The sequence below is a fragment of the Corapipo altera genome, unplaced genomic scaffold (genome assembly GCF_003945725.1).
Source record: "Corapipo altera isolate COAL_440 unplaced genomic scaffold, ASM394572v1 23, whole genome shotgun sequence".
In the NCBI taxonomy this organism is placed as follows: domain Eukaryota; kingdom Metazoa; phylum Chordata; class Aves; order Passeriformes; family Pipridae; genus Corapipo; species Corapipo altera.
Window position 1 is genome coordinate 2,549,705 of NW_020884878.1, and position 22,360 is coordinate 2,572,064.

Below are 22,360 nucleotides of genomic sequence, written 5' to 3' on the forward strand. Positions count from 1 at the left end.
ATATTGGATGGATCAACTTTTGCCAGTGCTGGCAATTGTTTTTAGCACCTTTGTGTGGAGTGGGCTCATAGTAGAAACATGTATTTTTTTAATGAGGTTTATGCTGTTTTCTTGTTCTTTTATTAAGATCTTCTAATAAAGCATTAATACTCATAAGCCTAGAGGTAACAAGAACCTTAGAGGAGCTGCAGCTGTGGTTTCCCCATTGAGGCCAGGCAAATGTAACACTTTTGAACTTACACATTCTTGCTCTAAGAATGACTGAAAGTTCATGTCAAAGGATCATAAATTGCTACAAATTAATTTCCAAATATGACTCTATCATGCATGTGTTTAAATCTGATTCAATTCCTTTAAAGCAGTTTACTCTGAAAACCATTTTCCATAAAAACATGCACAGTAAAAAGTGTTTATGTTGCAATATAGCATTTAAATTGCATTTTAAAAAGCCCACCACAACAAAAAGCCCTCTTTGAATGGTTATTTATTTACTGTTACATTTTACTAACCAACTGAGCAAAGTAACCCAGAGATCTGTGATGTCATGCTAAAAACCCAAGTGGTAGGTTGCCAAGTATTGATGTTCTCACGATACTCTGTAGACACAAAAAACTAAGGCAAAGTGGAACGATGCTGTAGTGCTGATAAAAGAAATACAGTGTATGGAGATTAAACAGCTGAAAGGCAGGCGTGTCTTACAAGTGAGTCTGTGCAGACTGTTGTCTCCCTGGGGCCAAGCACTTTTTAGGCATTTGCTGCATATTTTGACCAAGTAGAGAATGTAGGAAATCTAAACTTTACACATTCAAGACTAAAGTTTGTTAAAAAAAAAATAGGAGAGGATGTCGCTGTTGGTTTTTTTTAATTAAGTGATTTTTTTCTTAAACTGATGCTTCAGAAATGCCTTTAGAGAGCAGAATGAGTGTGGTGATGAAAAAGAGCATAAGCAACTTGCTCATTAGACGCAGTTAAAGCTAAGTTGATCATTGATACAAATCTGCATTATTTTCCCAGCGTGGCATTTGGTAACAACGTTTCCTGGGTGTGCTTTTGTTTCAGTTGACATTTGCTTGAATGGCCAAGCGAGTTGGCAAATTTTGTGCTGCTGGTCTTTGAAGTTGTGACTTCGGCCCAAACAACCTCCTCTTTGTGTGCAGCAGGGAGCCCCTTGGCTTTGGAGAGGGTGTGTGCAGCACAAAGCCTGGAAAGGGCCTGCACATACCGAGTCTCACAATGCTTCTTAGCACTTAACTTTAAGTAGCTCAGGTCTTACAGGAATATCGGTTTCTTTGCTGTGAATTTTTAATGCAGCGGGTTAAAGTTCAAAATAAAATTAAAAAAAAAAAAAGGCAGAAGATTAACCCGAAAGTACATTTTTTTATTGATCTTCAAACACAGGTTAGTACTTAGAAGGATTTGAACTACAGTGGGAATTTACTGTCTTCTCTGTTCAATACAATTATTTCACAACGGGGTTCGAATGCAAGCTCTGCTAGGTACAAAGGAAGAAGTAAGGATTTACTTGAGATGGATAGTGTTTGTTTCATGTTTTAGTCATTGTCACTTGGCTTGTATTAAAACCTATTATATATCCAAAATTGTCTGAGAAACTTGACAGAATATAGCGACAAAATGTGAATGATAGGATAGGAAGGAGGACTATTATATAAATAAGGTAGTGTTTAAATATCTCTTTATTGTAGTATTTGCACATTTCATGGTCAGTTGAACTCCTTTTTCTGTTCACAGCCCATGTCTTGGTAATTATGGTGGGAGTGTAGCTTGCACAGCATGTATGTGACTGCCTCTCGGAGCAGCACAGTGCTGAAGGGCAATCCCAGCCTTTCAGTATTTCTGTGCACACAAAGTTGAGGATGTGCATGAGCAGTTTCTGAATGGAGCCTTGTAGCTGCAGTAATTTTCTTTTTAATGTACCTTCCACAGCTACAGTGAAATGTAGGAAAGGCTGTTCTTCAGCAGCAGGAATCACTTGCCTGGCTTTTACACTGGCCTTTCTCAGAAGCTGCATTTTTTTTGGCTGAAGAACCATGCACCAGGGGCCACAATTTCTTGGAAGAGTTGAATAAAAAAACGAGGTGGAGTAAGGATTTTTAAAGAGATCTTGTCACATGGGTTTTGCTGTGTTTTGTTTTGACAAGGAGTGACTGGTCCCAATTACTGAAATTTCAGTCATCTGAGTGTTTAAGGTTGGGGTCGGTTTTCCACCCATTCAGGTGAGGACTCGGTGCACAGGAGACACTGGGAGCTATCTGGGTGGGCTGTAAGCCAAGGTCAGGGAAACATCTTCCCAGCTGAACTCAGTGGCTTTGTGTTGTCCCTCAGATCTGCCGGCTGACCTGCTTGTGCAAGTGCCCTTTAGCTGGTTGCGAAAACTGCAGCAGTTTCAAAGGGTGATAGTTAGCAAAGGTCCCCTTAGGCTGACCTGGCTTGTTTCAACTGAGCCAGATTAGGGACTGGTGGCCCCAGCAGAGCTGCCCCCTGTTCACCAGCCCCACACAGCCAGCTGTGGGCAGGTTTGATCCAATTGATCCAGTTAAACCGGCATGAGAGGCTGTGAGAGGCACCTCCCCTGTAGTTAGAGAGAGGTTTCTATTGGATAATTTCTGTCTGTTAACACTGATTGAAGCTGTATTGAAGCAAAACACTATCAAATAAGTCTGCTTTACACATAGGATCCCCTACAAAGCTCACCTGCCTTCATCACAGACATGCAGCATGGAACTTACACAGGTCACCAGAGAAGATGATGCTGTCTGCTCCCAGCATCAGAAGTAGTGTTCTCCTTTCTAAAAAGCAGTTGCACATATTGTGCACAGATTTTAAAATGGTAATTAATATTGTTTTCCTTCCTAACATTTCCATTTGAAATTTTCTTTCCATAAGGAATTGTGGCTGCATTCTTATACTCACCTCTTTATCTGTACCAAATGCATTGTGAAGGAGACAGGACTTGTATAACACGAAGGGCTTCTGTGACCCAGTTCAGCAGTTCATTGGTACATTACAGTGTGTGTGAGCAAGCGCCCACAGTGTGTGGCAATGCATATTTTAAGCTTGTGTCATATTCAATGGTAAACAGCCTTTTTCCCAGTGATTTGTACTGGTTTTGCACTTCATTATCCATGCATATTTATGCCCAAGTAGAGATTGCCAGACAAGCAGCTTCCAAGGTTGGAATAAAGCACAGTTCACTTTTTGTACCTTTCTTAAGTCAATAGAAGTTGGATCCAAAGATGTGAGAGAGCTGTATGAACTTGAAGTTTTACAGTAACTTTGTCTTGGAGGAAGATTCTTCCCACAGAGCATCCTGTTGGGTTTTTGGGATGGGATGTGGGATTAACCTCATGTTAACTTTGAAAGAAGCTGTACAGGTTAATGTATGCATGTTCACAGTGTATGCTGTCATCTGACCAGTTCATGCACTGGATGCAGGCTCATTTTGCCTGATGCTGAAATGGTGCAGTTTTGTCTCTCTCAAGTTCTGTGGTTCCTTTTGTACAACATCTCCAGGTGAGGTGAGAACAGGTATCCCACAGTGTACTTGTAAGGAGCAGGGAGGCCGGATGCAGGCACACAGAACATCTCAGCATCTCTGGCAGTGAAGGGAGGAAGACCTGATGGACCGGTCCTGCTCCTTCATTAGGGAGCCCAGTTTACACAAGACAGAAAGTACTCAGGTGGTTACACAGCAATCACATGCCAGCCTGACTTCAACCATCAACAGAGCATCGCTGTGGTTATTAGCCAAGGATTTCCATAATGTGTGTCTCTACAAGCTGTAATTAAAGCCAAGCCTGCCCCTAGCTAATTACAAACTTGCTTAGAAGTATAGTTTATATAAAGCTTTTAAAACTTTATATGGGGAAGATACACATCCAACAGGCATAATAAGAATGACGCCTTATTTTCAAAATGAAATTTATAGGCTTTGGTGTCTGTTTCTCCCTCCCTTTACGGTTTTCTACCGGCTGTTTTTTGCATCCTCATTCATAGTTTTTGCCAGAAATATTGCCCAAGTTTCACCAACATCAAGCCAGTGATTTTTTTACTTCAGAGTGTTTTTGTTCTCTCTGCCGAAAGAGTAAACCAGATGTTAAAAGGCCTTTGAGCTTTATGTTTGGAGAAGACTTAATAAATAACACTTATATCTCTCATAAAAAAGAAGATAAGGAGTTCTGAAAGTGGTGAAACCCTTTGTTGAACACATCACTACAAGGTCTACATAAATAATGATCCCTCTGTGGAGAGTTGCTCTGTGTCACTTAGGCAGTGCTGCACCTGCACATCTTCAGCTCAGTCTCTTAGGAATAAAACGATGCTGGCAGTGTAACCCCCTGAGAGCCTGAAGCAGCAATGTGGGCAGGGCTCAGTGATGAAACAGGTTGTGAATATGACACGAGGTTTTAGGATGGGCTGGCGTGGACATGGGTCTAACACAACCTGGTGGTTGCTGCAGCACCATGAGTCCAGCACTATATCGGCCAGGGCCACTCTCTGGGATGACTCTGGGGTGACTCTATGGCAAAGGCACAGCCAGATGGTGCTGATGTGGTCACCATTGCCCTTCTGAGGCATTCTCTTTGGATTTTCCTATTTACTTGCTATCTTCCATTCGCTGCTCTCAGATCATAGTGCGGCCTAGGGGCAGGAGGAGATGCACCACTGCTTGCTCTCTCATAAATAAACGATATCGCAAAAGGAAAGGGAACGCAGTGGAACCTGCAGCACTTGTGCGCTTGGCTTTGACACCTTTGGAACAAGGGGATGCTCACATAGCCTCCATCACCACAGCTCTTGGGGGAAAAAAAGTGGGGTGCCTAACCCAATGTATGGCTGAGTAAAGTGTGAGATAGCTCCTGCATCCATTCCCTGTCCTCACTTCTCTCTGGCCATTTTTGAATTTGGTATTCAGTTTGATTATTCAGGTCAGATCAGATTTAGGTCAGTTGTGATGGATTTTTTCCAAATCCAGTTCCCTTGATTCCTACTGTAAACGCTTACCAGATGACACGATGTGAAGCTGGAACAGACTCGAGCTGTGTGATGACCGAATAAAATCTCAGTGGGAACCACTTCCACGTTCCTGAGATTAGTTTCTCATGTAATAAATTCTGTATCCAAAATTGTATCAAATACTTCTCTGACAAGAGTGAATTTTTTTTCCTAACGGACAAATCCCAGCAGAGCTATTTATAAGAAGCCTCTCTGTTGTGTTTGCACTCACATGCCTGTTACTCAGACCTACACTGAAGAACAAATATAAGTAAAAACTTCTTCGTGTCCTTGCCTGTGCTTTTGAACTGACCCTGTTTGGTCTAGTCTGAGATCCCTCACTACATTTTTTTGCTGTTGTTCCGTTGGTAAGAGTTGCCATAGCAAACCACCATTAAAGGCCTCTCCCTGAAGGAATAGTCTGGATTTATTTGGTGACACCTTTTCTCTGCAGACCGTTTCAACTGCTTTGTTCTGCCTGATCCTCTCCTGGCTGGGAGGGGTGGGGAGGAGTGATCCAAGAGAGTGCCATGCTCATGCTCCATGCTAACACCTGCAAAACCTGTGCGACAGGGAGTAGCCGTGGTGGCGAGTGCCTGGGTGGCACGTGTGGGAGTCCTTTGGCTTGGGAGGAGGAGGCCAACCCGTTTCTCAAACGCAAATCCAGGCACGGGAAAAGCTGCTTGAGTTGGTTTTTTTAAATATTAAATTTAGAGCTGTGTTCTTTCACTGTTAGTTCTCAAAATGAAACCAGACATCATCCAGAAGTTCTTACTTAACCAACCTACAGCTTCTTCTCCTGCTGCAGCCTCTTTATTCATTTCCTGACACAGTACAGGGAATCCTTGACACCAGACTTCCCTGAGTGTCCTGGCTCACGTATCACTACATGTAAATCTCTTCTGCATTAAGTCAGACAGATGAGACCTGTGCTTTCAGTTTTGAAAAGTCCTAGTGTACACGAGGCACAGGGGAGAGCAGATTTTTCCTCGTGTGTCTTCTCAGTGGCTGCAAAACCCACGTTAAATCATCTTTCTACCATTCGGCTGCTTGATTAGATGTTCTGTGCATACCTCAAAATATGTGATGTTTTAAAGCAAGATTTGCTATTTAAATAAGAGGTTTGCCATAATTGGCTGTTATAAATTACAAGCGAGAAGGAATGATTTATTGCTTATAATTAGAAATGAGTTACGAAGGGGAATGTTGGTAATCATAAAATAAAGCTTAGAATACATTGATTTCCAGATGGCTGCCAGTGAAATTGCTCTTTAATGTATAGTAGACCAGACACAAGGGGAACAAAAATCAGTCATCCATCTTTATTCCTTGATGGATTATCTCTATGAATCTATAGTTACCTGAATTTTAAAATACTAGTTTTGGCTGCATAATCGGATGAGAGAAACTGATTTTGCACGATGCTGTTTGCTGTTGCAGGGTGGTGGAAAAGGTGAGTTAGTATTTTGCCTGGCGTGGTTTTTGTCCTTTTAATGTCAACGGGGAAGATCCAACGATCAATCTGGTATCACCTTTGGGTACAACAACCTCAGTGAATTGTTCTCAGAGACTACAGGTTACTAAGGTGTTTTTATCTTTTGCCTCATTTGAAGTTTTCATGAGGTTGAGATTGATCAAAACACTTGTCCAAAACCAAGTATCTGTAATCCCCCTTGCTTGAGTCTAGAAAAATGCATTTGCACCAGAAAAAACCAGCAGTGCTACTGCTGAGAACTTTTCAATAGCATAATCCTTCTGTTGAGATGATAATGTGTTCATTTAACTTTTAAACTTTCATTTCTGTTGCTATAGTTTCAAGCACGATTTTAAAATTATTTATATTTGCCTTGTCTGCTAATAATGGTTCTTTCTGCTGTAACAGATGCATTCTGCACTGTTACCATTTGAAAGACGGCGCTACAGGATAGTGAAGACATATGGATTGTCACCACATGAGTTATCTCACGCCCATGTTTTAAAAGTGACACTGCCATTAGACTTGCTTAACTGAGACCATTATGATTACTCATTTACCTTCATTAAAATGCTTCATAGCTTCCTTATTTTAAGTAGCTTTTCTCAGCAAGGTGCAGATTTGCCTTGCTGCCATCATTTCATCTGGAAAAATTTCCATGGTGAAAGGAACAGCATATATTCAGCTAATACTTTCCTGACCTGTGGAGAGATGAACTCATCAGTATCTTTATTGACAAACCCAGGAAAAAGGTGTGTCAACCAGAAATATTAGATCAGTCAGCTTTTCTTGTCCTGGAGCAATTGTAATTTCCCATGGTTTGCAGCAATTTCCTTTAGAAGCAGATATGTGCAGAGATTGTTTGGGATCTGCTGCAGGAGCATAATTTTATTTGCTCCCAATAAGGTCACCTTAGATGTCATTCTTTTCATTTTTGCTGTTGAAAATCCGTCAGTTTAGTCAGTGGGAAGAACAGCAAGCTGCTATTTTACAGCATCTAATTGAGGACCAAGTCAAGTGCTGCAGCTATGCAGAAAAATATTGCCTGCTCTGAGTTGGGTTATTGAAGACAGATGTCATGGCCTCTGCCCCTCTCTGAAAAGCCTGAAATAGGTGTTTAGCTCATGATACGTTAGCAAAGTTCCTGCTTTTCTAAAGCCTGTTGGTGACTGACGTAGGTGCTTAGTTCTTCACTGGTAAATATATCCTGTAGTGAATTGTAGAGATTCTTACTTTTTGCCAGTTTCCTCCTGCAGGTTTTGGTCCCTCAGTGCTTAGGCCCAGGCATTTGCTGGAAGGGGCCGATCTCATTAACACTGAAGATGTTCTCAGTACTGTGTTGTCTGATGCTGCACTGATGAAAGCAGAGCTCCTCTGATCCAGCATGAAAGAGGACTGAATGAGAATCAGAAGTGGGAACAATTTCTCATTTCACTCTAGTTTTTGTTGTCACTTCGGCTTTGCTCTTTTCCTACTTGAAATGACTCTTTCCATAGTGCTGCTTGCTTGAAAACAGGAGGAAGGCACTGAAGCTTGGTGGAGTTCATGCAGGCATGTTGGAGCAGAGTTAGCAGTAACTGGCTTAACTGCCTGTTAGAATCCAGAAGGGTTCAGACCCTGCCTGCTCTTCCACCAGACACATCTGTACAGCTGGCAGCACTGGGGTGAGCCATTTCCAAAGGGAGGTCGCTGTGTGTGAGCTGAGCTCATTGCAGTGTGGATGTGCCCTTCATCTGGAGTCTTTTTATGGCTGTTGGTTGTGGTCTCTGCAATCCTGTCATTCAGGGGAGGGGTTCAGGGAAATTCCTTGGGGCTTTTACAGTGCTGGTGAGCTGGGCTGGGTGAAGGGCTGGTCAGGCTGGTCTTTAGAAAGCCAAAATTACCTGCCTGTCTCACATTCAGGCACATGCTGTGAGCATCAGAGATGTTTTGTCATTGTGCAGAGCATGAAGACATATTTGGAATTCTGAGGTGGCACAGTGCACTCTTACCCACCACCCCCTGTCCTCTTGGTGTCATGCTGCTGTTCATGGGTGTCACAGCCATGGCCTTGGCCATGTGCCTCCACTTCCTCTTGAGCAGAGGGAATGGCTCTTGTGAGCACCTGGCCCTCAGCCGGAAGCAGATGTAGAAAACAGTGGGATCCACAGCTGGATGTGCAAACCTTGAAGTGCTCTAGAGTTGTGGTCATCATTGCAGTCTCTGTTTTGCCCTCTGGAAAAGAGCAGTGGTCCAAGTCCAGGAGGGTCACCCCTTTGTCCTGACCTATTGGCAGAAGAGTGGGTCGGTGTCTCCTGTTGCTGTTGTGTTTCCAAGAAGAGCATTAAATCCTTGCACAGAGGTAATTCCCAGCTTTCCGGTAAGGATAACAATGACGGTACCTAATTAAAGGGCACTCTTAGCCTGGGTAAACATTTATATTAATTTCCTTCTCACACAGATGTCTGGTAAACTGACCTCCTGAGGCAGAACCATCTGGCCTCAGGTGGGAGGAGGATCTCGGCCGTGGTGGAGAACCTGACTAGTCTCTTGCCGAGTTGTTTCTCAATTGCTTTTTCTTTTGTGCACATGAAAGGCCTGTGTGTGGATATATAGGTTTCATGGGCAGTTGTCTTGGATGACCTGCATAATTACACTGCAGGCTTGTGGCTCTGGGCTCTATTCTGTCTCTGCTTTCCATCGTGTATTCTGGGACCATCCGTGTATAAAATTAGTATGGGTGGTAAGCAGCAATAAGATGTTCCCTACTTGGATGGATTAAATTAAAATTCGGTAAGAAACAGAGCTGTGATTGAGTTTCCAAATTACTTGCAGGATTGCACTGAGGAGATTGTTATGGTATTGTCAAACTTTTTTGTGGGCGAACAGCCTGATGCAAGTGAGGTGGGTTTATTACCTTGCAGTGCTCTTTCTCCTTTATGTACTGTGCTGTGTAATCTTTTGTTATTAAATAATAAGCAAAATAAAAGCAGTTGTTTGTCACAGCCAGCTTGTTTTTCTGAGAATTTGCTCGCTTTGAAAGTTCAGTCTGTGTGATCTCCAGCCCTGTCAGGAGCTATTACACTGAATCTTCTTTTAAATTGTTAAGCTGGAGGACAAATCCAAGTGTTATCGTGCACATCTCGACTGAGAGCAGAGCAGATTCGGCGGGGAGCAGCCTCTGATGCCTTGTACCGTGCCATTAGTTTTTGTCACAAACATGTCAAGATAATCTGCTTCCAGTGTTATGTGTGTTGGCTGACATGAGCATTAGTAGATCTGCATAATTTTTGAAGTAGTTTGAAGTGTGGATATAACACTTGGGGCTGTGTGAAATCTTTTTTATCCCCCTTTTATGAATCACATTGCTGTTCAGAAAGTTGCCTGTTCTCTTGCTCCCTCCCACAAGGTACTGTATTAATTTGCAAAGTTCATAAGCAAAGTGGCCCAAACTAGAAATCATCATAAATAGTGAACAATGACTGACACACTTGGGAACACCAGGAGCCCCATTACTTCCCAGTCACAACTTTGCATTTTAAATAGATGCTGTTGCCATTTCAGCATACATGGAATTGTATCTTAGTGTAAGATATTATTTATGGAACTTGGGAACCCTTAATTCAGTCTGGACTTCAGTGGAAGTATCTTTCTTGTGCATGTGTGTTCCTTTGTAGCCTTTTAGAGATGAGCTTGGGTCATGCACAGCAGAAGTTGGATAAGATACTTCAGTTGCTTGATTTTCAAGGTGCTTTTGTGATAATTAATACGCAAGCCTATCCCAGCCTCAAAATCAGTCATGCTCTTCCACGAAGACACGTTTTTCCACTCTCTGAGGTGCAGCCAGACAGCAGAAGGAGTCCATATCTGTAGCCATGGCAGCCAGTAATTTATTGCTCCATATGGCTGGTGTGGCCGCAGCTGCTCTGGTTTAAGGAGGTCAGGACATCAAGGCTTTTAAGAAACAAAACAACACCCCAAGTATAAAACCTTCCTAAATAGTTTTGTACAGTAATAGTAGGGCTCTCCACAGACATAAGGAGAGCCAAGGGAGTTATATATTTAGAACTTTTGTAACTATAATTGGAATCAAAGCCATTTTTTCAGTGGGGAAATAAGGTTTTGTCTCTGTTTGAGATGGTTTTACCTTTTCCCAGTTGCCATGGCTAGTGTTTGTAGGCAGCAGATAGTATGGAGGTGCAGTGAGCTGGGCTGTTCCACCCAGGTGGGGAGTGACCCCTCTGGATCTGCACTGCAGGAGGTGCCAACCATCGGTGGCAGGATCCACCCCTCTGCTTTGGGATGCATTTTGTACCACACTGAGAGAGAAACTGTATTGCTCAAATCAGACAGCAGTGCTGTGTTTGTACTAATGAAGTGAAGATGTACAGGTTGTGAGCAGCTCTCATGGAACAGAAATACAGCTTTAATTTCAGTTTGGGTGTGAGAGTCCCTCACTGCTGAGAAATTGTACAGAAGGGCTCTTGGATTTAGCACTAAAGTTTTTGCAAATAGGCTTTTCATAAGCCTGAATCTTTTTATTTTCATTAGGGGACCATTTTAATTAAAATGAAACTGGAATGTTTACTCTTTGCTTCCTATAGCTATGATTGTTTTCTTCACTGTGTGAGCACATGTATAATTTGCTCTAAAAGAAACGTCAGCAGTTTCTGATTACTTTGTGAGTCTTACTCAACAGCTTGATTTTAATTGGGGGGAGGAAATATTTTCAGGGTGCTCCAGGGAGGTCTGATGTCTTTGGGTAGCAGGAGAGAATAGGTGCTATCTTTGGTATAATGTTAATTGCAATAATCACAACTACTGGTTTAAAATAAAAGTCCTTCATTTCTTACCCCTGTTGGATTTTTTTCAGTCATGTCAATGAAATACAACCTATTTAGTAATTAGAATCCTTCAGCTGTGTAACCTTTTGTCTTTGCTGCATCCGTATATTTGTAAACATCTAAACAGGGTGATTTTTGGAAAACAGTGATTGAAAGTAGTTAGGTAGTCTCAGATTTCTGGAATTAAGGAAGAAATTTTTTTATGGTGAGAGTGGTGAAACACTGGCACAGGTTGCCCAGAGAGGTGGTGGATGCCTCATCCCTGGAAACACTCAAGGACAGATTAGATGCGACTCTAAGCAACCTGATCTATTTGAAAATGTCCCTGCTCATTGCAGAGGGTTGGGCTAGATGCCCTTTAAAGGTGAATACTCTACAGTTCAGGTTAGATAAAGGAAAGAGAAGCCAGGGAAGTAAGGAGGAGTGCATCCATGCCCTCAAAAACATTCTCTCTAAGCTCAGAAGTCCGCTAGGATTTTTAATAGATATTTATGTGGGTCAAGAGCGTCTTTTTCTTGACATCTTTGACGATTACGAAATATGACAAGAAGTATCTGTAACAGAATAATGTGTTCTGGATTCTTCAGTGGCACAGCTCCTGAAACATTCCTTTGGCACCTTGAACTGGTTGAGTTGCTGAAATGCCTTTCTGGTCCTGCAGAGTGTTCCAGAGATGACCAGTTTCTGAACCTTTTTGGAGCTTAGCCAGCATCTTGTGTCTTCTCCATCAGAGATAATGATCTGAGTCTCCCCTGCTCATTCTCTGGAGTTTTGTTTCCTCCTGCTGATTATTTGAAAATAAATAAATAAGTAGGAAAACAACTGGTTTCTGTGTGTTAACAAGGAGGAATGACTAAGAGAAAAATGAGAGGAAAGTACTGCTTATCATAAAAGACTGTATCTCTGGAGACATAAATTGGTATTCATTAAGTTGTTTGCCTAGACTTAGTTAAAAGACGTGCTTGAGGAGCTGTCTGAGCAGTGTTTCAGTAGAAAGCAAGTCATCCTCTTTGTGACTAGATACATCTAGATGAGGAGGAGAGACCAGAAAGTAACAATAAATGATGGATTGAGAACAGCCTTCATGGCAGTAAGGAGACAACAGACTATGAAATGTTTTTCAGAAGTAATAATATTTAACACTTAGCTGTAAAGGAACACTGATCCATCTTTTCTCCCCAGATATGCAGGTCTTTTTCATATCTGATGCAGAATTTTAAAAAATGTTTATATTCAATTTCTGTCGTTTTCATTCAAGGTATGCAGAGTGCCTTTGGTTTTGATGATTTCTGTAGCTGGAGGTTAAAATTTCGCCTGTGGTGATTATGATATCCTCCATGTATAATCTTACTGGTGTCCCCTCTGTATCATCAGATACAGGGAAGCAGTTTCAGAGCAGTGCTAGGCAATCAGAGTGTGGCTTAGTTTTGCCACGTCTGTATTCTTCAAAAAAATCAGTTTTCTTTTGACTTTTGTAATAAGTGACAAACCCATCTATTTCAAAGACCTTGGGGATGGGCTGGGGCTGCAGTTTGAGATGAGGTTTTGCTGCTGTGCTTGTTGACTGACATCTTTTCTTATTATCTTGAACTGGGGCAGACACTGCCAAGGGAATGTGTGTATTAATTATTGTGGAGTCTGAGGCTCTCCGCTCTTTATCTTAAATCATTAAAAAAGTAATTGTGCAACATAACACTAGCAAAGTGCTTTCACTGTTTGGAGAGTGAATACTCTGTGTCAAACTCTTGGGCATGGTACAGCTTTTCTGATGTTCGCTGTTTTTTCCTTTCCTTCTTTTCAGATTAAGACCCTTGATTTCAACCCAGCTTGCTAAAAAGGCTGCCACTGAAGAGGTATGTAAAGTCCAGCACTTCTCCCAGTGCAACAGGTTGAGTTTGGAAATTTCCATAAGCTGTTCTCAGCCTGGCTCTGGTTATGTGGTAGATATGGGTAAAAGAATTGAGAGTCTTGTCTCTCTGATCAGACCAGGAGTTGGTTATTGTGAACACTGTGAGGCTGAGGTTACCTGTTTTCTAACCCAGATTTGCTCTTACTTATCCATCAGTAGCATTAGCACAGCCTCATAATGCTCAGTTAGACAGAAAAAGAAAGAGAAGACTCCCTGCAAGAATCTAAAAAGGTCCATATCAAATAAATAGGCAGGAGGAGTAGGAGAGGGCAGAGCTTGTGTCTGTTTCTCAGCACTTGGAGTGTCCCTACAGAGAAGGGGGATGACACAAAATGCCACTTTTGTGCAGCCAAACCTGACCCCAGGGGAGGGCTGGGCTTCTGTGGGAGACTAGTGAGAAAAGACAGCTTACCCTCTACAGCATGGCTTACTCTTTGCTTTGTTTGTTTGTTTGTTTGTCTCGTTTGAAAATGTAATAGTGCCGCAGGAAAGTCTGTACTAGTAACTAGTAACTAATCCATCCACCCCCAGAAGCCCTCCTTGGGTGGCTTTGTGCACCTGCATTTTCTCCTGAAGGGATTGTGATTAAATTGGATGGTGACACAAAATAACAATAATACCTGCTTTCTTTCATTATTATTTTCACCTTGTACAGAGTATTCATAGGCATTTTGTGTACAGTAAACTGTCTATTGTATGCCTAAACATTCAGTATACCAAAGGTGTATTTGTCCCTCTTCTTTTTCCCCCTGAACATGTGATGCTGACACCCTTCTGAAAGTGAACCAGTTCCCTTGGGTCGTTTAACATCTTTAACAATTGCCCACCCGTAAAGCTAAGTGCCAAACTCCAGTCCAGGATGTCTGGAAGTGAATTCAGGAAGTTCTATTTAAAGGTGTTGTTTGACTGCCTTATTTTTAAAATGACTGAAACCCATTGATTTTCAGAAACAGTTTGATATCCTGCCTAGGGAAATACATTTTCACTTCTTATTCTATGCTCATTAGAAAACTCTGCACATTTTTAGAAGTACAGCAGTCTGGAAGTGGACATGATAATTAGAAGAAGGTCACATTTTAATTAGCATGGTGCAATTTTAAAAAATAATGACTCAATTGTATCTCCTTTATATTCACCTACTTTTTCAGAGCAGATGGATACTTTTAAGCATATAAATTGATGTATATTATGATGCTGATTGGTCTCAAACTGTTATATCTATTTCTGCTTATACTGAGGTGGACTCAATTGGATCACTCTAGAGGCAAAGGCAGTGGAAGGAAATATAAACTGGAGGGAAGTTCCTATAAATAATATGATTAATTTGTGCATTAAAAAATCATGAAAACCTGTCTTCGACTGATCCGAATATCTAAATACTTGATTTTCTATTAAAATTAATGGATGTCTTTTGCCCTATTAATGAGCTATTGGAGCAAACCCTTAGGTGACTTTGAAAAACTCAGGCAGATTCTTTAGGTTGACTGTCATGGTATATGACAAGTTCAGAACAGCTTTGATGTTTGAATAATTAGACTATCAACTTTCTGGTACAGGGATTTTCTCTTATGCTGTATCTCTAAAGTGCCTGGAGTTACAGGGATTCTGGGAGTTACTGCATCCCAAGTAAATACATTTATAAATAAATAAATAAAAATAAATTACAGCACTGAATCAGAACTTGCTGCCAATGGAACTGAAGAAGATGCAGCAGTATGTAGTTGTGCACTGTAACTTAAAACCTAAAGCACTGTAGGACTTTTCTCATGGTTGGGACCAGAGAAGTTGGGGTTTTCTGGTCTCCTTTGGACCATTCATTTTTAGAAGCACCTCACCACTGTCCTTCCCAAGAAAGTGGTCCCAGTCTTTCCTGTCTTTCCCAGTAGGGGAGATGACTCTCAGTGCTGGTAACTGCTGACTAGTGACAGGTACTCTTAATATTCCCTTTTCAAAATTCTTAATGTCACAAGCAGCATTAATGGTTAATCTTTAATATTCTTCAAGTTGCCACTAATGGACTGGGTTTTTTTGCCACAGGCTCTAGTGTACAAACCCCCAAGTACAGAATGGAGGTGAAAAGTGCCCTGTTACAGAGCTGATGGAGATAAAGCTCCTCTGATGTTTCTTCCCTGGATAAGAGAAGGAGGTGGAGCCCTAGACTGAGCACACCAGGAAAATGAGAGCTCCAGAAAGACCAGAGCCTGGGCCGTGCTGGGGCAGACCATGTTGCTGGTTCCTGCCCCATTCCCAGATCTCTCCTTATTACCTTCTCCAAATTCACCTCTATCCCCTTGTGGTGTTGCCCTTTCTCTCCCTCTGTGCTGTGTCCTGCCTCACCTTGGAGCAGCTGGGTCAGTGCACGTACAGAACGGGTCCCATCAATGATCGATTCCCAAGTTATTGTTTGGAGATCATTATTCTGATGAATTTCATAGGTAATGTTACAGGTGCCAGCCTGTATTATCAACTGAGTGCTCTGCCATCACATTAAGTGCTGTCTACAGAGTGCTATTTGTTCCACAGCTCATTGCGCCGCCAAATAAATCCAACCAGAGCTGTCAAAACTAATACATGTTGGTTTTTTTCTGATTTGAAGGGTACATTTTTGCTATCATTAAATTGTCAATAACGTTGTTATTGTGTAATAGGCCTGATGTGAGTTGAGTACACTGAGGAAGAGATTGTAAGTTTTCCCACAGAGCTCTACTGAGGAGCCTTCACTCCCAAATTTTGCCTGCCTTTGTGGTTGCAAGAGGATCTTTCTTGTGCTTTTGCTGTTGGTGGATATTTCACTTGCCTGGGTCTGGACTATGTAAAAACTAGGTGGTTTTGCCTCACTTCTGTTCAGACTTTCATTAGAACAGCTGAACCTCTAGCACTAGACACTCATTTGGAAGCTGCTCTGTTGCCTTCTCTTGTTTTTTGCAGGTGACATTTCCAAATGCACAGGCAGAAGCCCCTGCTGTAGAAAAACCAGCAGCTGTGCTCGTGGAGAGTGGCCCAGTAGCTTACAACCCTGATGAAGAGGTGGAGGAGGAAGAGGTAGAAGAAGATGATGACCACTGCATGAGTGCCTTGCAGTTAATGGGAGGAAATGGTGAGCTGGGATGCTGCCTAAGTTATCATCTCCTGGTGGTGTGTGCTTTATTCTTGCAGGGCTGAGGACAGACAGGGTTCCCCTGATTGTCCCTGTCCTAGGGCTTCTGCTGCCTTTTCAGCATTGCCCATTCCTGTGGGAAAGCCCCGAATTAGCCTTGTCCAAAACCTGACCTTCTTAAAGACTCCTGAGAAAACTTTGCATCTTGAGCTCCAGGCTAAGAGGGCTTCTCAAGAACAAACTGAAGTTATGTGTTTTTCAGAATTAGGTTTATTAATGTGGATCTGAGAAGTTATGGGGTCAGTAACCCCTCTGTTGGCAGTGTCTGGGGCTGGTTGCCCCCCGAGCTGAGCCACCCTGCTCCTGCTGCCTCCTCAGTGGAGGCTGCAGTGATGTCCAGATTGTCCATGAGCCTGGGGGACAGGTCTGTCCAGCTCAAATCCAGCTCGAATCGTCACACTCCATTCCTGGGAAAGTGTTAGGAGGAAGTAGTTGTTCACCAAGTGTAGGAATGGCATTGGTAGCACACAGTGTGCTGTATGGTACACAGATGTGTGCTAATTTCTTTGGGTTACCCAGCAAAGCCTCTCAGTTAATTAGATTTCTTTGCTGGCAGGAAAAGGCAGTATCCTCTCCGCTGCGGTTTTTCCTAGCTGGACACATCCATATTTATCCTTTATTAAAAGCTTCCCCTTAGAAGTTAAGCTTTGAAAATACACAAAATTATTTTTAAAATGAGAGCTGCTAATTATGGGTTGTGAAGACTCAAGATGGGAATAAGTTCCCTACTGAAATGTTATTTGCTGCAAAAATCTTCCCAGCACTATTCAGTCAGCTTCATGGACAATATGTATACACTTCACAAAAGTGTCTGTTGCTTTTAAATTGATTTCTCCACTGGAAAATAATTGCTGAACTGTAGGAAAAACAGTTTGTTGCCTGCATTTATTATTAGAATAATGTTCCCAAGAAAAGGCACCCATGTGGGGGAGGGTGAGTCTATGTTTATTAATAAACCCCCCACAAAAATAGAATAAAGGTCACTGAGCTTTTTTTCTTTGTAAATGTTACTATTTTTAAACCATTCTGAGAACATTCCACTACTCCCTGTCTGATCTGGACAACAGCTGAAAAATCAGAGTTAAAGAATAAAAATAAAAAGGAAAGGAGTATTCCCAGAATTTGAATGCAGGTGTGCAGAGCTCTGTCAGCACAACAAGTAACTCTTTCCAAACTGCTTTCTCCATGGATTTTAGACCTGTCTACGTGGAATAACAGCACAAAATACAGATGGTGAACTTCACCCATTCTACACAAATTATTGTAGATTACACTTAATTTTGCTTCCGAGCATCTGCTTGACTCTTTGGATGAGATGTTGCCCTCTACTGAATTTGGAATGTAAAGGTTAACTTTCCTCAGTGCTCATATGTAATAGTTATCCATAGGTTTGACTACACAACAGAAAATACCTGGTTTGCTGCATTCAGAGGCACACAGAAGAGAACCAGTGCATTAGAAACACACAGACCTGCCTTCTGACACACAATGCATAGTCATTGCACTCAGCATTGTTTAAGAAAACAAAACTGGATAAAAAAATCTGGGCAAAATTTTAAGTTGTTTCTCTAGAATTAAGTAGATATGGGAGATCCAAGTCGGATGCATTGGTCAGGATTCGTTCCAGGACTCCTTTGATGTTGATGGGAACTCTGAGCTATCTCTGAACCCTTGCAGTTTCAGTTTATAAATCCATGAATAATATAAACAAACCAGCTTTTTCCTTGGTGCCTATGTCTAGTGAAAAACATGCCTACTTTGTAAATGTATGCTGCTGCTCATCAGCCACTGTGTGCCAGGTTACTTGTGACAATCAGGCTTGACCATTTTAGCCTCTCAATTAAACCAAGTATTTCACATATCCATGTGGCAAGTATTCCTAAATGAGCATCCAGTGACGCGTGAGAAGAGATATTTACTGATGGATTCTAAAACAATTTTATTTCATTGAGGGAAGTGTATGCAAGAACTTTTTTTTTAGCCCTAGGAAAATAGCTGATTTTTAAAATGCTTGCTTAAGATAAAACTTACCATCTAGTTACAAAGAAGGAAAACAACCTTAAAGAAGCAATACTTTCATTGTGTCTTCCATCAACCTGGAATATTTGCATGTTTATATGCCTTTTGTCTTTGTGTGTTTCAGATTATGGCTGTGATATGGATGAGGATGATGGCTACTAGCTCCCTTTACTTCTAAAGGACATGGACCGTGTCTTGTTCTCAGCAAATCTTTGGTTCTTCAAGCTGTGTGAATAGTGAAAGAAGCTGTCTGTGGTCAGCAAATGTAATCGAACAATCCTTACTTTTGTAAACGCGAATTTGAGGTTGGCATTGACTGGTCAGTTTACATTGACCCATAACCCAGCAATAACCAGTTTGGGTTTGTACTTGAATTTACTTTTATTTTGGTGGATCATAGTTGGAGGATGAAAATTAATGAGAGTAATGTTTCCAGAGAACAAAAGGAAAAAGACTAAACAGACCGTGTGTAAAGCCCGTGTGTCTGAAAGCAACACATCTCTTATGTATGTGGCTGCTTTTAGGCATGCTGCTCAAAGGGAGCAGACTGAAGGACAGAGAGGAGGACAGGTGAAAACAAGAAACCTGCCTGTTTATTATTTGAGTACAGTAGCATTACTTGTCTCATAATGCTACAACCGACAGAAAGAAACGTTTCCAACCTGTATTGTGGATGTGTACAGCCTGTTACTGTATATGGCTCCCTTACCCAATCCTATCAAAAATTAATGACAAGTTATATATTTGCAGAGCAGTATTGGTTTCTCTGAAAGAGAGTAAATGCTTCTTTATATTAATCAATTCATAGATTTCTTGAAAGATATGACAATAGATGGCAATGTTGGCAGAGAAGAATCATCTTCCACTGTGACTCCAGTGTGGTTTATGTGGAAGGAGGCAAAAGACCTGGGTCAGGCAAGAAGTATAGTGAGCAAGCAGGAGATGATGCCATGCCATGCTCTATGGAAATGCTCTTGCCTGACTGAGTTAGAGTGAAGGTCTGCTCCCAAGAGCTGCCTGTCTGTAAAACCAGTTGAAAGAAAGAGAAAGCTGAGCTTTTTAATAAATAAGCTAGCATCTGCTTTGACTGAATTTAATTTAATGTAATTTGCTTAACATTCTGTGGGTAAATTAAAGGTCACCGTGCAGCAGTCTGACTTTCATGGCTCAAATCCCACCCTTGAACAGTCGTTGCTATGTGAATAAAGCTGGAGCTGCAGCCCTGTGTGCCCTGAAATGTCAGCAGTCAGGGCCTTCTCCTACAGATAGATCAGTTCTCGCAATGCCATGAGAGCAGGGATTGGGGGTGGAGCCCCTATGGCCAGATCCCACCCTGGTGCCTCTGACCTGCCTTCCCCTGGCACTGCTGGGTTTGAGTCTCATGGCTCTGTGGGAAATGCAGTGCACTGTGGGTCACGCTCTTGATGACTGCAGCTACAGGGCCCGAGATGTTTTCCTCTCTCTCCCTTATCTAGTGACAATCGTGAAAACTGCAGCGCTGCAGGTTTGTCTTACACCAGAGAAAGACATTTTTTTATCTTACCAGCATGGTTTCTGTTCAGCTGTGTCTCCTGGTCAGCTTGTCCTTTTTGAGAAGCACTCATCACTAGAGCACCATCCATCCTCCTGCTACGGAGGTCGGATCGTGGCAGGAAGAGAAGCTGCCTCAGGAAGCTCTCTAGCTACTTCCAGACAGGATGATGATGGTGCTCATACCTGTGGTCATCACCAAAGAGGGGAAGGGCCACACAGCCTTCTGTACTTCCATACTACTCTCCCTCTTGGTAGCATGCTTAAGATGGATCATGTAAGTCGAGCAAGAGCGAGTGCTTTTTTTAGGAGCAGACTTGGTATTATTTGGCTGTTAAATGTAGTTTGGTGGGTCAGCTGTATCTGGGAGGAATTTTTGAGCCCTGTATGGGAGTATTTCTGCAATGACTTCTTAAAAGCAGAGCTTGATAACAAAAATGATGTAGTGAGGCTAATGGGAAGAAGAGCTCTTCTGAACCAGATGCCGGTTACTTAATTTGCAGCACTTCAGTGGAAAGAAAAGATTCCTTGTAATTCTAAGGAGAAAGGTGGCATTTTCTCCAAAAAGCTATAGATTTTTTTCTGATACTTTATAAATACTGCACAGAAACTGATATTGGGGAGATAAACCTTTCTACCTCTCTTTTATCTACACCGTAAAATAAAAATCATGCTATAAGCAGACAGTTTTTTAAAAAGTTGCTTGTTTTATCAAAGTTCATGTTCTTTAGGTCTTTGAGACTGTTGAGTTTTATCGTTTGGATTTGAATTAACCTGCCATAGCACTGCTACAAATACCCATACTCTCAGTATATTCTCAAGGCTTGGGTTTTATTCCAAGGTACACAGTATTCTCTATGCAGGAAATAAACATGCATAAATAAACATGTGTATGACTCATGTAGGTCGAGTGCTTTTCTCAAATGCAAGATGTTGGCTCTTAAAGAAACCGCTAAGCTGATTTCTTTGTGGCTAAGGGTCTTCTGGTTTGTTCCCCCAATGGATACTAAACCTGCTGCCAGTGCAGCGATGTAATTTGAGAGCTGAGAGTCCACCCAAATAACTGCTGCTGGTAAATTTGAATTTCAGTAGTACATTGTGTTTCTGAGAACATTGTTTTGTGCACTGCAAGTAGAGGGTTGCAGTTTTCGAATGCTCTCGCATGATTTGATTAGGAAAGGCTATCAGGTAGTCTGCTAGAAGGGCGCTTGGAGAGCAGGGGGAAAACAAGACCTACAATTCCATAGCATCTCAGTATTGCTGGTGAAGTTAATGGCATGGTTTCTGTACAGGATTCCTAAAGAAAGGATATTGGATAGGCAGACTTCACGTTGAGCTTCTTAAGCTATAGTGGTTATGTACATTTTTAATTTATTGGTGACTTACCGGGATTTTTATAATGTTCATTCCTTCTTGATTTAACTAAGCTCAGGAAATGTAAACAGATTAGAACATGCTAGTTTCTGTTTTTATAGCTAGTCATTAAAATGTAAAAAGATTAACACTGCATTAACTCTGTTTACTACTGTTGATGTATCTGGACAATTTTGTTGTGTATAAGTAAGCCTGAATTCATTTAGAGTAATTTGGACCCTGCTTTTCTCAGGATTCTGATTATAATGTAAAGAGCTTATAAGGCTCCAGCATTTGTTGTTCTTAGATCATCTTATTTGAACCCACACAAGCTGTGTATCATCAGGTTTGTTGCATAAAGCATGTCTCTTGCTGCAAGTCACTTTGCTTGACAGGCAAAACCCTCCAGCTGTTGCATCCAGCTTGTCAGCCATGCAGCCTTTTAACACTCTTGTACTGTGGGAGTAAAAACTGAAATAAGGAAAATAATGGGCTTCTTCACTGTGGTGAGTGCATTTTCAGTGTCTTAATCATCTGTGACATTTCTTTAAAATCACTGTGTTCAGTACAGCAACTTTTAAATGGTGCCAGACAGCCTTGTCTTGAGGGTTAAACATGTTTGTCAAAAAAAGTTCTTGCCATTCTCATGACTTGTTTGTGTTCTTTTGGATTGCATTGAAGCTCCAGTTGCAGATGTGTACAGTTAGCGCAGAGTTTGCCTAATAAATGTTCTGTTTCTTATTTTTGTGTTGAATTCTTGTATTTGGTTCAGTTAGTGCCAAGGAAATGAAACCTGTTTGATGTAAGCATATGTACCATCCTTACACAACCACATGAGCCATGTTAACCTTTTTTACTGTAATATATTTGCTGTAAATAAAGAGTAAAACCCTTACGTAGCCCATCTCTTTTGATGCTCTCCTGCTAATTTCTGATTTTTCTGTCTTCATTCTTATGAATGTTCAGTTTTTATTGCTGCATGATTGGTTGATAGTGCCCAAAATTTGTCATTCAGAGCTTTCTTTTGTCTCTAAAAGGGAAGACAGCTAATCAGGCAAGTGTTTTTTACAAGATACTGTTCC

General features: G+C 41.5%; 1 protein-coding gene across 3 annotated transcripts in view; it reads left to right on the forward strand.

Annotated features, from left to right (window-relative positions):
* Window positions 1–19,347, forward strand: part of BRF1 (BRF1, RNA polymerase III transcription initiation factor subunit) — a 172,774-nt gene extending 153,427 nt beyond the window's left edge. For all 3 annotated transcript variants that reach the window (XM_027637598.1, XM_027637599.1, XM_027637600.1), the window contains 3 exons: window positions 13,112–13,163; window positions 16,148–16,316; window positions 18,520–19,347. In XM_027637598.1, the coding sequence (XP_027493399.1) occupies window positions 13,112–13,163; window positions 16,148–16,316; window positions 18,520–18,557 (259 nt within the window). In that variant the 3' untranslated portion in view covers window positions 18,558–19,347. The remainder of the gene's footprint in view (window positions 1–13,111; window positions 13,164–16,147; window positions 16,317–18,519) is intronic.
* Window positions 19,348–22,360: the final 3,013 nt, after the last annotated feature.